This window comes from Pleurodeles waltl, chromosome 6 (assembly GCF_031143425.1).
Source record: "Pleurodeles waltl isolate 20211129_DDA chromosome 6, aPleWal1.hap1.20221129, whole genome shotgun sequence".
In the NCBI taxonomy this organism is placed as follows: Eukaryota; Metazoa; Chordata; class Amphibia; order Caudata; family Salamandridae; genus Pleurodeles; species Pleurodeles waltl.
Window position 1 is genome coordinate 394,607,018 of NC_090445.1, and position 15,057 is coordinate 394,622,074.

Sequence of the window (15,057 nt, forward strand, 5' to 3'; positions counted from 1 at the left end):
GGCAATCAATAAACCTTTCTTTCTGTGGGCAGAATACTAAAATTACCACAATATAATGTCTTTTGTAGAGGGCTTGAGTAATATTTTCAGTATTTTTTCAGCATATAAAATATATCAAATAAGGTGCCAAATCTGAATCAGTAATTTAACTTTTTTCCTGATACACATTTTACCTATGTATTCATATTTTACGTAGTACCGTGAAAAAACATTAGGAAAAAATAGATAGATAGGCAGTCACCTTGGTAACAAACAATGTATTTTGCAACTTTTCATCGATTTGTGCTTCAATTGATGTATTTTATCTTCAATGTATTTTGCAGTGATTTGAATATCAACCTTCTTGCAGATAACATTCACAGATGATAGAAGACAACCAAACTAAAGTGACTGAATTTCTCTTGATCGGAATTCCCTCTATGCCTCAAGTAAAATGGTTACTGTTTTTATGTATTCTCCTAATCTACATGACAATATTGATGGGGAACTTTCTGATAATAGCCTTGATCTTTCTAGACTATCGGCTTCACATTCCAATGTATTTTTTCCTCGCTAATTTTTCTTTCATGGAGATTATGATATCAACCGTTATAGTCCCAAAAGTACTTGCAATCTTGGTATCTCAAGATATAAAGATCTCGTTTTCAGGCTGCCTAACTCAGTGTTACTTTTACTTTTTGCTGGGGACAGTTGAACTTCTTCTGCTGGCAATCATGTCTTTAGATCGGTATGTGGCTATTTGTAATCCCTTACGTTACACAACAATTATGAGATGGAGAACATGCATCTATCTAATCCTCACTTGTTGGACTGGAGCTTTATTGTCCACATCCATGCCTGCAACTTTGAAATTCAGCCTGCCATTCTGTGGACCCAACAGGATTAACCATTTCTTTTGTGATGCAGTACCACTGATCAAGCTTGCATGTACAAACACAAAACCTATTGAGTTATTTGATTTTATGTTGTTCTCCCTGGTAACCTTCAGTTCACTGATAATGACATTGGTGTCATATGTTTGTATAATAGTCACTATTCTCCGGATCCCATCAGTGACTGGTCGTCAACGGACCTTCTCCACCTGTGCATCCCACATCACCACAGTAGGCTTGGGATATGGTGCCACAATATTCATTTATGTGACACCAAAACAAGATAACTCACTGGAATGCAACAAGGTTGTTAGTGTTCTGACAATTTTTGTGACCCCAGTGCTTGTTCCATTCATTTTTAGTATAAGGAATGAGAAAGTGAAACATGCTTTTAAAGAAATTGTGCTGGGAAGGAGGAACATTTCTACAATAAAATAAAATGCAGCTAAAAGAGCACACACAGAAAATACATTGAGAAATTGTTCAAATCAGTTTAACACATATCAGGACCCATTCAACTAAAAAATATTATTAAACAGTTTTTAGAAAGTGAGTCATTAGCTGTGTAGCCTGCACAGGTAATGTCTCCACATTTGTCTTCCACTGGGAACCAAACACGCCATTGCTTGACTCTCACAGGGTAGGGAAGCAGAGCAGGCCAAAGCCTATTCAAGGGAGGTGGTGTGGGCATGTAATTGCCATTCACAGATACACAGTAATAACACTTAATAAATGATTGTCCAGTGTAGGATTGTACCATCTTGCCTGGCATGTTACACCCATATTTCACTGTATATATGTTGTTTTAGTCTATGTGTCACTGGGACCCTGCCAGGCAGGGCCCCAGTGCTCATACGTGTGCCCTGTATGTGTTCCCTGTGTGATGACTGTCTCACTGAGGCTCAGCTAACCAGAACCTCAGTGGTTATGCTCTCTCTGCTTTCCAAATTGTCACTAACAGGCTAGCGACCAATTTCACCAATTCACATTGGCATACTGGAACACCCTTATAATTCCCTAGTATATGGTACTAAGGTACCCAGGGCATTGGGGTTCCAGGAGATCCCTATGGGCTGTAGCATTTCTTTTGCCACCCATAGGGAGATCTGACAATTATTACACAGTCCTGCCAGTGCAGCCTGAGAGAAATAACGTCCACGTTATTTCACAGAAAATTTCCCACTGCACTTCAGTAATTTATAAGTCACCTATATGTCTAACCTTCACCTGGTGAAGGTTAGGTGCAAAGTTACTTAGTGTGTGGGCACCCTGGCAGTAGCCAAGGTGCCCCCACATCGTTCAGGGCAAATTCCCCAGACTTTGTGAGTGCGGGGACACCATTACACGCGTGCACTATACATAGGTCACTACCTATGTATAGAGTCACAATGGTAACTCCGAACATGGCCATGTAACATGTCTAAGATCATTCTGGCATTGGGGAGACAATTCCATGATCCCCCGGGTCTCTAGCACAGAACCTGAGGTAATGGGTTTTTCAGAACCGGTACTGTTCCGGTAACCCAGCGGTGCCAGGGTACACCCAAAGACCTCGGGTACTTTCCTGATTCAGACCACAGAAACTCAGAGTCTTCTAGGTGAAGTCAAAGATCCTTATTTATTGGCTGCAACCAAGTAACAAGCGTCCTAGAAGTACAACAGCACGGTTTGTATGTTCTCAGGATACTGTTCTTCAATGCAAAGTCAGGTTTCCTTATATACAGTTTTTTAAGCTTCAGGCAAACATTCTTGACATTTTGGTTGGTCATTCACATGTTTTCACTACAAAGGAAAAAACAGTGTCATGATGAAACCTCATATTTCATGTCATCCAACCCATAATAAATTACCCGGCAAGGCCTAGTATTTTACATCAGATAAGTGTGGGCCCCCAATAAAAACAGGCACCTCCCCCTCGTAAAGTAAGAAGAAGAAAAGAGCAGGTGCAGGTGTGAGCAAGATTAGGCAGGGTGTGTGAGCGATAATAAGGGTTTTATGGCATGGTGTGCCTTGATGCTATCTGATTCGGCCACTGGGAGAGGGACTGATCAAACAGGTTTGCCTGAGGCAATGGTTCCAGCTTGCCCAGGTCAGAGAAAAGTCAATCAAGGTGTACGTGTCCTTGGAATCAAATCTGGCTGTGTTTTAAGCCTATATGAGGGCAACTTTTAACAATGGCTGCCGTGTATAAAATGGGAGCCACGAGTGCAGGACGAAAATGGCGATTTCAAGGTGTAAACACTGCTGGAATTGAGTGAAAATGCTCATGCTTAGTGTACTAGTCATTATCGATCTTTTGATACTAAAATCGTACTGCTGTGGCAAAGTAAATTACATGGGTCCAGAATTTTTAGAACCACAAACCCTCCTTTTGCCCTTACATAGGCAATAAACCTATTCTCATGCTAATCTGAGTCCAGGTCTATGTTTCTAAAGTCATTGAGATGTTGCTGTAACATCATCCTAGTATTTAGCACGTCTCTTGGTGCAGGTTTCCTTATGCATGATGTAACACAGAGGCCACATATCGCAGGAGCACACTGCACGCATAGACAGAACAGGAAAAGAATGGCCAAGATCATCCCAATGACCATCAGAATATTCCATCCCCATGCTGATATCAGTTCCCAGAACCATCCCATTAATGACCAATCTCCTCTATCTAAATGAATAGATTCGGAAATTCTATGCAGTTTGGAGATGGCCTGGTATACTGTTGGAGCGTTATCTGGGACAAAAACACAGCAACTTGATTGGATCAATGTACATACTCCACCACGGTCTGCAAGTATGACATCTAATGTGACCCTGTTCTGAAGGGTCATAAGACGATCCGACTGGAGCTCAGCAGTCAAGTTACCAAGGGCACCAGCGGTTTCAGCCACAGTGGATTCAACCACTCTTATCAATTGCCTTATGCTCCTGCTGTTACTTATTTGTCCCCAGAACGGCAGAAAACCCTTTACGAAGTCCCCAAATTCTTGTCCTGCAGTGTCTTCTTCACTGATGACGCCTCTAACTATCCTTGTCTTGTGGTAATCTGCCGCTGCTGTGTAGGTAGGGGGCAACAGGAACGAAACGAAGCAAGTGCCCGAAAAGTCAGGGGGCAACCATGTAAAGGCTCTATCATGGCAGATGAAATAGGTACCCTTAGCTGCCAAGAGCGGGGGGGAGGTCTGAGATGCGAAGACATATGTCTCAGTGCAGACCCTTTCCCCTAGCTGAGCTCTGGGATTCTTGCTAGTACCTTGCAGACACAGGTGACCCTGATGGGGTACAACCCGAATCAGGGAAGATATCTTAGCTTGCTGTTTCTCACTCATTGTGGCTTCATATCCGGTCATGTTCCATCCTATATATGCTATTGTCTCATCTCTGGGGATAGTCTCGTAGAAGATATTGTCCTTCATCATGTCTATGATACCCTTAACTAAAGCATTTTTCTTAGGGTTGTCTTCCGCAAAACGTAGGGGGTAGTGTGCATAGATGAATATCGTTCTGAATGCCCACACAGAACCATTGTGGCTGAAAGGCAGGATCAGATAAGGGATACCTTTATCTGCTGTGTGGGGCATAAGGCCACACACCCAACAGTTAGTTGTATTTACCACTAGTTGGTGTTGGTGCAAAAGCTGGATGAAGGAGTTATTAATGAACTCTAGTCTCCTAGCAGATTCATGTTTAGGGAGGAGTTGAAAAGAATGTGGGGAAACAGTGGAAGGAGGAGGTGTAGACGAGGTAGTGGGTGCCAATATCACGTTAAAACAGAATAAAACATATCCTATAAAAAACATAAGTATACTAAATAACATAAAAATGCACAGCAGCAAAAACAGTTTCCTGGTTATCGTTTCACATATTCTCTTCTTGAAACTCAGTCTTTCAACATGTTCTCCATTTTGGAAAGATTCCATCCTCTAACCGTTGCCATTCGTGGCGGTTGGTTTACTTCACTTAGGAGTGTTCTGAATGTTCCAGGCCGCCCTAGAACAAACTAGACCTGTAGACCTTGTGTCCACAGGCTACCCCCCTAAGTCTTTTCAGCCACGATCCTACAGCTGAACCCGGATGGAGGTTCGAAAAACACAAAAAACAAAAAGTCATTCAAAAATAATTTTCCATATTGGAGAACTTTGCTAAAGGGAAGAAAAGTAAACTGTTGTATTTGTCCTTTATTCTTGGTCATAGATTATAACGGTTAGTCCCAGGTATCGTGTGGTCCTGAAAAAGGAGATCAGGTTCTGTAGTGTCCAATCGAACTGACGGTGATACTGCTGATTGTAAAATGTCATCACTTTCTTTCTCAGTGAGTGTTCCTTTTATCCGTGCATCGCTGAAAGGCAGAAAACGTGGCACGGTTTCAGTCTCTGAGTCGGCGACACCTTCCTGGACCCACCGGTCATATGGCAAAGGTAGGGGTACCCTTTTGCAATGGGTCCCATGGATCCAGTGTTTCTTCCCTTCCACTCGAACAGCTGATCTTGTGGAGAGAAGAACGAGGTGCGGTCCGGTCCACCTGGGCTGCTCGTTTTTGGTTCGCTGAAAGTTCTTAATTAAAACCCAGGATCCAGGCTCAATGGGATGACCTGGAGATTCAGAGACCGGAGGCAGGGTGTTGTGGACCTGTTGATGTAAAACACGCAATTTAGCCGTCAATTCATACAGATAGTCAAGCAAAACAGGATGCTCTATCTCGCTAAACTTCTTGGGCATGGGCACTCCCCATATATTGGCCGGGCGGCCAAAGACTATTTCATAAGGACTAAGTTTCACTCGTGAATGCACAGTCATTCTGGTTGATAGGAGTGCTAAGGGTAGAGCGTCAGGCCATTTAAGACCAGAGCTCGCTTGTATCTTGGCCAATTTTAGCTTTAGAGTGCCATTATAGCACTCCACTAATCCAGCTGATTGGGGGTGATTTGCAGCGTGAAACTTTTGGTTTATGCCTAGCCCTTCGCATACTTTCTTCATCACTTGACCCACAAATTCACTTCCATTGTCACTCCAGATCATTCTCGGCATTCCGAATCTAGGGAAGAACTCTTTCACAAGAGCTTTGGCTGTGGATAGCGCAGTATTGTCTTTTAGGGGATAGGCTTCCCTCCATCTTGAAAAGGCACAAACAACAACGAGTACGTATTTTAAGTTGTTGCACCTCTCCATGTGGATGAAATCTAGCTGCAAAACCTCAAACGGATACGTGGGAGGTGCAAAATGACCAGCTGGAGTTGGGGTTCCTCTACCAGGGTTGTGTTTCAGGCATACCATGCAATTTTTATCCAAATTTTCTGCGCACTTGGGAATTCCTGCATTTTGCCATACTGGGACCAACAACTTACAAATCCCTTTCACACTGATGTGAGCCATTCCATGAGCCATTGTAACCACTGCAAGCACATACGCATCGGGTAGCAACCATCTCTGATGTTCTGACAACTCGACCCAACAACCATTCGCATCCAATTTACCCGTACTTTCTCTCCACACACTCAATTCTCTCTCTGTGGCTTCAGCTTGAATCGATTTCACGCTTTCTATCGTGTCTTCACACATTCCAAAATCACCAATCCATCTTGCAGGGCCCGCAACATACATTCGGCTCATCACATTCCTTGCCGTCTCTTTTGCGACCTCGTCAGCAAATGCATTCCCACGACCAACATCATCAGTCACCTTTTTATGTGCGCTACACTTCACAATTGCAACTTGCAACGGTAAAGTAAGTGAATCAAGGAGCTCATTTACCAACTGACCATGCTGTATTTTAGTTCCATGCGAGGTCAGGAACCCACGTTCCTTCCACAAACGCCCAAAACTATGGGCCACACCAAACGCATATTGGCTATCGGTGTAGATAGTCACTTTCATTCCTTTTGATACTGTACATGCTCTTGTTTGGGCTATTAACTCAGCTGCTTGGGCTGAATTGTGTGGGATACGTGCAGCTTCAACAATCGTACACAAAGTTGTCACAGCATACGCCGCAGTCGTGTCACCATTCAGGAGCTTAAAGCATGAACCATCCACCCACAAAGTACCATCACTCTTTGCAAGGAGAGTGTCCAGAAGGTCTATTCTCCCTTTCGTTTCTTCTTCTGTTCTATGGAGACAATCATGTTGTTCAGAAGTATCTAACTCTGTCACAATTGGCAATAACGTAGCTGGGTTAATTGTAGTGCATCTCTTTATATGTACATGGCTTGCTAACAATGTCAACTCGTAACCTGACAATCGAGCACTAGTTAAATGCTGTGTCTTGGTTCTGTTTAACAACGTGTCCACTGCATGTGGAACCATTACGATTAATGTGTTATTCATCACTAAACCAGCAGACTGTCGGATAGAAACAGCAGCTGCCGCTGCCGCTCTTAAGCAGCTCGGTAGTGTCTTAGCTACTGGGTCTAAGGTTGAAGAGAAATAGGCGCATGGACGCTCCCTGTCTCCAAACTGTTGTGTCAAAACTGCTAACGCACAACCTTCTTTCTCATGGACATACAATGTAAAAGGCTTGCTGTAGTTGGGGGTACCCAACACAGGAGCTGAACATAATGCATCACGTAATTTGACAAAACTTTTCTGACAATCTTCAGACCATGGGACGGGATTTGGTGTATTTTTACAGGTTAATGCCACCAAGGGTTTGGCTATTAACGAAAAAATAGGTATCCATTGTCTGCAATATGATGTAATACCGAAGAAAGCACGCACTTCTCTCTGTGTTCTTGGCACACTCATTGCTGCAACAGCCCTGATTCTCTCTGGGGTCAGTTGCCTTCCCTCCTTCGAAAAGAGATGACCTAAATAGGTCACTTCTTTTTGACAATACTGTAACTTTGAAAGGGACACTTTGTGGTGTAAATCAGACAAATGACGCAATAATGACAATGTTGCTTCTTTGCAGATCTCCTTAGTATCTGCAGCAACTAGCAAATCATCGACATATTGAATGAGAGTGGCGCCATCAGGTAACATAAGAGTGTCAAGCTGTGCTTTCAAAGCCTGACTATAGATAGATGGACTTTCACAATAGCCTTGAGGAGCTCTCTTAAATCTGAAGCTTCGTCCTCCCAAATTGAAGCCAAAAATGTCCCTGCTCTCTTCGGCAATAGGGATGCTGAAGAAAGCATTTTTCAGGTCTATCACTGAAAACCAAGTGGCTGAAGCTGGAATCATTGTCAACAATGCAGTGACGACTGGAAACTGTGGCACAACTATTTTGTTCACCTCTCTAAGATCAATTACAAACCTATAAACAGGTGGCTGAGTAGGGTCAGTATGCTTCAAGACAGGCAAAACAGAACTATTGCAAACGTTGCCTCTTGTCTCTTCAATTACATCCTTCTCAATCAGATCACAAATAATTGCTAACAACGCTTTTTCCCCTTCACTAGAGATCTTGTATTGGGGAATACGTGGCATTTTAACATTGGCTTTTAATGTTATCACATATGGCTGAATTTCCAAAAGACCTACATCATTAGGTCCAGTAGCCCAAAGAGTATTAGGAAGAGACGAAAATTCTGGTGGAAATCTGTCCTTTGACAAATACATTGGTGAAACCACTTTCTTACCCAATGTGAGTTGCACTCCAGAAGGAGAGCAATACAATGTTGCATACAATCTCTTTACCAGATCTAATCCTAACAAGTTCTCGCCACAACCTGTTGTCAAAATAAGGGGTGTTTCAAATTTACAAGGTCCAACAGAAAGAGATATAGGGTTAGAAATCGGATTTCTAACTGGGGCGCCGGAAAAACCTCCTGATACATTTGTTTCACCAGACAAAGGAGCGCCAGGGAGTTTTGAGTGCATAATAGAACTCTTGGTAGCACCAGTATCCAACAGAAAAGGTTCTGACACACCTGATCCAATCACCTTAACATAAGGTCCACTCTGATCTACTGGAACTGAAACAACTCCCTCTCTTTGTCTATGGCTGTCCTAGCAATCATTACTGTCCAAATGCTCATCCTCTGTATAGTAATCATCAGTATAGTACTGAGCCGTCCTACCAGATGCATTACCTGCTGATCAAATCTGTTCATTGAGTTTTGAGGGGGGAATGGGCGCGCGCTCTGGGGAACATATCCACGTCCTCTTCCTCTAGGTGCTTGTGGAACACCTCGACCTCTTAAACCAGAAGTACCATTTGCGCGCTGTAGCAAAGCAGGGCAACTATACTTGAAATGACCCTCTTCCTTGCAGTATGAACACTGATTGGGACCTACTGGGATACGTGATTGACCATACTCGGCTCTTTGCGAGTTTCTCTGAAACGGTTGGGGCTGATAGCTATTCTGATAGTTGTTCTGTGCACCACTATTTTGACCACCACGTGGCGGGTACGCTTGTTGTAACAGAACCTTCGTTTTTAATTCTTTAGTTTTCTTCTCTACTCTATCTCTCTCATCTTTATCTCTATTTTCGTAGTACTGTGCAGTAGCCAATATCTGCGCTGAAGAGGAAACTGCCCAAGAACTTTCTGAATCTTTTAACTTTTTACACAACTCAGGAAGCAGATTATGCACAAATTTATCGACGAACAAACGTTGACCACCTTCCGTGCTCATATCTTGACCACTGTGGTCCACAAACGTTTCTTCAAACCTGGTGAAGAAATCTGATACAGTTTCTTCTTTCTTTTGCTTACATGCAGACAATTTATCCCAGTTTACACGCTTCGCAGGCATTATAGTTTTCATGTAATCAATAATCCTACCAGGAAGCTCTGTCACTAAAGGCTCAGGTTTAGCACCACCAATTTGTCGGGCATCTGCAGCAGCAATATTAGCCCATGTGTCACCTAACTCCTGAGCATGGTCTGTATGGCGAATCTTTCCCCATAAAGGCTGTGGAACAACATTCCCAAACAACATGTCTATGTCAGCTAAATTCATAATGCAAGACCCCGCAGTCTGTGACAATTCCTTGTAATAACCTGTAGGATTCTTACGGGGATCAGGCAATGTCTGCTTAAGGGCTAAAACTTCAGCTCGCTTCCATGGAACGTGTACCCATACACGCTGGAAATGAGGCAGGACAGGTGGATTAGCATTTGGGTCCCCTTCCCTCCATTGTGGGGGAACTTCTCTCATGGGGTACTGTTTCCCTTTCTTTTTAGCAGAAGAATCATATTTAAACAATAACCTGGAAACACCTTCAGTCCTAAACGACAATAACATCGCAACTGCTTTCTCGACATCTGAACCCACAATCAAACCTGTCGCAAAATCGAACCATACACAACACAACTTAGGCGGATTGGGCTCCAAACCATTTTCCTCTAAATCCTCAGAAAGAAAAGTACACATTTTCTCAAAAACGTATCTCTGTTTCGGTTCTTCCCACTGATGGAAGACATCCATAACAAACTCTAGTTCATATCTTGCTGGTTCAGTAACCCATTTATGCGCCAAATAATTCAGTGTTTCTTTCTCCCTACCATCAGGTAATTGGCTACGCAATTGTTTACGCTCTGAAACTGGGGTCGTAGCCAATGACCCAAAGAGAGGGGATAAAAGACTAGTCACAGTGTTTGTCATTCTCTGACGGACAGAGGGAGAGGTTGACAAAAGAACAGGAGGAAAAACAGAATGAGACAAGGCAGAGACAGAAGCAGTGTCAGAAACAATACCAGGAGTGGTAGTCGCTATAGTAGTCAAAGTTGTAGGAAGTAAGGGCAGAGCAGATGTCAAAGCCGGTGGCCCTTGAGGAGGCTGCACCGGAGGAATAGGAACCAACTGAAGAATAGCTGGTGGGTGCTGTGGAGGAGCAGGAGGCAATGCAACCACTGGTTGTGCAACTAGAGGTTGCGGAGGTGCCGTGGCATTCTGCGCATAGGGTGGTGGTGAACTTAGCAAATGCGACATTAGGGGATCTTTTTCAGAGTCTTTTGCTGCATCTTGCTGAAGAGGCGGCAAAACTGGATAGCATTTATCTACTGTAATTTTATGTCGCCTATGCAACTGCTCATTCAACTGTTCTACTTCGTTATCTTTAAACTGTATAGCAGCTTGCATAATCGAAATACCTTTTTCTCTCTTATTTTTCTAAGCTAATTTAATTTCCTTTTGCTTGGCTTCCTTACGCCATAAGCGGAAAAAATCAAACATTGCCGGCCGTGCTTTCTTCTTAAAAAGTCTAACTTCGAGGTTATCTAAGATTTCTGGGTCAAAGCTCCCATTTTGGGGCCATTTTAAAACACCATCTTTTCTGGTGTAGCGGATCCATACTTCATTATATGTGATGGGGCCTACTCCGTGCTTCACATATAGTTCATAGGTTGGAGTTCCAATCGGAGGAACCGGACATGAGTCCTCCAACCGGGAGTCCCTTTTACAACCAAAACAAAACAAATTTCCAAGTCTACTAAGACCAGGCATCTTCGCTCACTAGTCTAGCTTCAAACTTCAAAGGATTATCGTTTACAATAGTCTCGTGAATACACGAGTCCTTCGGCTTTGGTACTTGCAAGTTCCAAATCAAAGTGATCCCAAAGGGATACCAAACCAAATGTCCAACTAAGGACCAAACCAAGTGTCCAACTAAGGACTGGGAGACGCTCCACTTATACTTAACTGAAAATATCGATGACGTCACCAGAAGCCTCGTCTTATCGTTTCGCTCTACCAAACATCAAGGGTCCAAATCAGGGCGATAGCCAGGGCAGCAGTCCTTCGTAGCCTTCGGGAAGCGGGGAACCTCGCAGCAAAGACTTTCGGACCACGTCGACATGCAGGGGTCGATGAAGTGGTGGCCTTGCTCCAGAATTTTCACACGAAGCTCCTCACGGACCTCAGGCTTGGACCGGTACCGCTGGTATCGCCCCACGTTCGGCGCCAACTGAGGTACTGGGTTTTTCAGAACCGGTACTGTTCCGGTAACCCAGCGGTGCCAGGGTACACCCAAAGACCTTGGATACTTTCCTGATTCAGACCACAGAAACTCAGAGTCTTCTAGGTGAAGTCAAAGATCCTTATTTATTGGCTGCAACCAAGTAACAAGCGTCCTAGAAGTACAACAGCATGGTTTGTATGTTCTCAGGAGACTGTTCTTCAATGCAAAGTCAGGTTTCCTTATATACAGTTTTTTAAGCTTCAGGCAAACATTCTTGACATTTTGGTTGGTCATTCACATGTTTTCACTACAAAGGAAAAAACAGTGTCATGATGAAACCTCATATTTCATGCCATCCAACCCATAATAAATTACCCGGCAAGGCCTAGTATTTTACATCAGATAAGTGTGGGCCCCCAATAAAAACGGGCACCTCCCCCTCGTAAAGTAAGAAGAAGAAAAGAGCAGGTGCAGGTGTGAGCAAGATTAGGCAGGGTGTGTGAGCGATAATAATGGTTTTATGGCATGGTGTGCCTTGATGCTATCTGATTCGGCCACTGGGAGAGGGACTGATCAAACAGGTTTGGCCTGAGGCAATGGTTCCAGCTTGCCCAGGTCAGAGAAAAGTCAATCAAGGTGTACGTGTCCTTGGAATCAAATCTGGCTGTATTATAAGCCTATGTGAGGGCAACTTTTAACAATGGCTGCCGTGTATAAAATGGGAGCCACGAGTGCAGGACGAAAATGGCGATTTCGAGGTGTAAACACTGCTGGAATTGAGCGAAAATGCTCATGCTTAGTCTACTAGTCATTATCGGTCTTTTGATGCTAAAATCGTACTGCTGTGGCAAAGTAAATTACATGGGTCCAGAATTTTTAGAACCACAAACCCGGGTACTGCCAAACTGCCTTTCCGGAGTCTCCACTGCAGCTGCTGCTGCTGCCAACACCTCAGACAGGTTTCTGCCCTCCTGGGGTCCAGGCAGCCCTGGCCCAGGAAGGCAGAACAAAGGATTTCCTCTGAGAGAGGGTGTAACACCCTCTCCCTTTGGAAATAGGTGTGAAGGCAGGGGAGGAGTAGCCTCCCCCAGCCTCTGGAAATGCATTGATGGGCACAGATGCTGCCCATCTCTGCATAAGCCACTCTACACCAGTTTAGGGATCCCCCAGCCCTGCTCTGGCGCGAAGCGGGACAAAGGAAAGGGGAGTGACCACTCCCCTGACCTGCCCCTCCCAGGGGAGGTGCCCAGAGCTCCTCCAGTGTGCCCCAGACCTCTGCCATCTTGGAAACAGAGGTGTTGCTGGCCCACTGGGCTGCTCTGAGTGGCCAGTGCCAGCAGGTGACGTCAGAGACTCCTTCTGATAGGCTCTTACCTTTCTTACTAGCCTATCCTCCTTCCTAGGTAGCCAAACCTCCTTTTCTGGCTATTTAGGGTCTCTGCTTTGGGGAATTCTTCAGATACAGAATGCAAGAGCTCACCAGACTTCCTCTGCATCTCCCTCTTCACCTTCTGTCAAAGGATCGACTGCTGACTGCTCAGGGCGCCTGCAAAACCGCAACAAAGTAGCAAAGACGACTACTGCAACCTTGTATCGCTTCATCCTGCCGGCTTTCTCGCCTGTTTCCTGGTGGTGCATGCTCTGGGGGTAGCCTGCCTCCTTTCTGCACCAGGAGCTCTGAAGAAATCTCCTGTGGGTCGACGGAATCTTCCCCTGCAACCGCAGGCAACAAAAGTCTGCATCACCGGTCCTCTGGGTCCCCTCTCAGCACGACGAACGTGGTCCCTGGAACTCAGCAACTCTGTCCAAGTGACTCCCACAGTCCAGTGACTCTTCAGTCCAAGTTTGGTGGAGGTAAGTCCTGGCTTCCCCACGCTAGACTGCATTGCTGGGTATCGCATGATTTGCAGCTGCTCCGGCTCCTGTGCACTCTTCCAGGATTTCCTTCGTGCACAGCCAAACCTGGGTCCCTGACACTCTAACCTACAGTGCACAACCTCCTGAGTTGCCCTTCAGCATCGTGGGACTCCCTTTTGTGACTTCGGGTAGATTCCGGTTCACTCCTCTTCTAAGTGCCTGTTCCGGTACTTCTGCAGGTGCTACCTGCTTCTGTGAGGGCTCCCTGACTTGCTGGGCGCTCCCTCTGTCTCCTCATCCAAGTGGCGACATCCTGGTCCCTCCTGGGCCACAGCAGCATCCAAAAACCCTAACCGCGACCCTTGCAGCTAGCAAGGCTTTTTTTGCAGTCTTTCTGCGTGGGAACATGTCTGCAAGCTTCTTCACAACGTGGGACATCCATCCTCTAAAGGGGACATTCCTAGTCCTCTTCGTTCTTGCAAAACACCAAGCTTCTTCCATCCGGTGGCAGCTTCCTTGCACCCTCAGCTGGCATTTCGTGGGCTCCTGGCCACTCTCGACACTGTCGCGACTCTTGGACTTGGTACCCTTGTCTTACAGGTACTCAGGTCTGGAAATCCACTGTTGTTGCATTGCTGGTGTTGGTCTTCCTTGCAGAATCCCCCTATCACGACTTCTGTGCTCTCTGGGGGTTGTAGGTGCACTTTACACCTACCTTACATGGTCTTGGGGTGGGCTATTTTTCTAACCCTCACTGTTTTCTTACAGTCCCAGCGACCCTCTACAAGCTCACATAGGTTTGGGGTCCATTCGTGGTTCGCATTCCACTTTTGGAGTATATGGTTTGTGTTGCCCCTATACCTATGTGCTCCTATTGCAAGCTATTGTAACTTTACACTGCTTGCATTACTTCCTTTTGCTATTACTGCATAATTTTAGTATTGTGTATATATATCTTGTGTATATTTCTCATCCTCATACTGAGGGTACTCACTGATATACTTTTGGCATATTGTCATAAAAATAAAGTACCTTTATTTTTAGTATATCTGTGTATTGTGTTTTCTTATGATATTGTGCATATGCCACCAGTGGTATAGTAGGACCTTTACATGTCTCCTAGTTCAGCCTAAGCTGCTTTGCTATAGCTACCTTCTATCAGCCTTAGCTGCTAGAAACACCTCTTCTACACTAATAAGGGATAACTAGACCTGGCACAAAGTGTAAGTACCTCTGGTACCCACTACAAGCCAGGCCAGCCTCCTACACTGGTTGGGCAGCGGTGGGATAAATACTTGTAACTACTTACCACTTTGTCACATTGTACTTTTCATAAGAGAAAAATATACAAAAAAATTTCAGTGTATGTACACCTAACCAAAAAGTTTTGCTTTTCTTCTCTTACACTTTCTGCTAAGTGCTGAAAAGTACTCCTAAACTTTCTAAAAGTTTCAAAAAGTTTTTTTTCCTGTTCTTTAAAAAAGTCCTGAAA

At 44.6% G+C, this 15,057-nt stretch overlaps 1 protein-coding gene across 1 annotated transcript; it reads left to right on the forward strand.

Annotated features, from left to right (window-relative positions):
• Positions 1–362: 362 nt before the first annotated feature.
• Positions 363–1,310, forward strand: LOC138301587 (olfactory receptor 6M1-like). Its single transcript, XM_069242103.1, has one exon. The coding sequence runs from the start codon at positions 363–365 to the stop codon at positions 1,308–1,310; it is 948 nt and encodes a 315-aa protein (XP_069098204.1).
• Positions 1,311–15,057: the final 13,747 nt, after the last annotated feature.

Coding starts and splice junctions, on each gene's coding strand:
- LOC138301587 (XM_069242103.1), top strand. CDS start 363: ATGATAGAAGACAACCAAACTAAAGTGACTGAATTTCTCTTGATCGGA.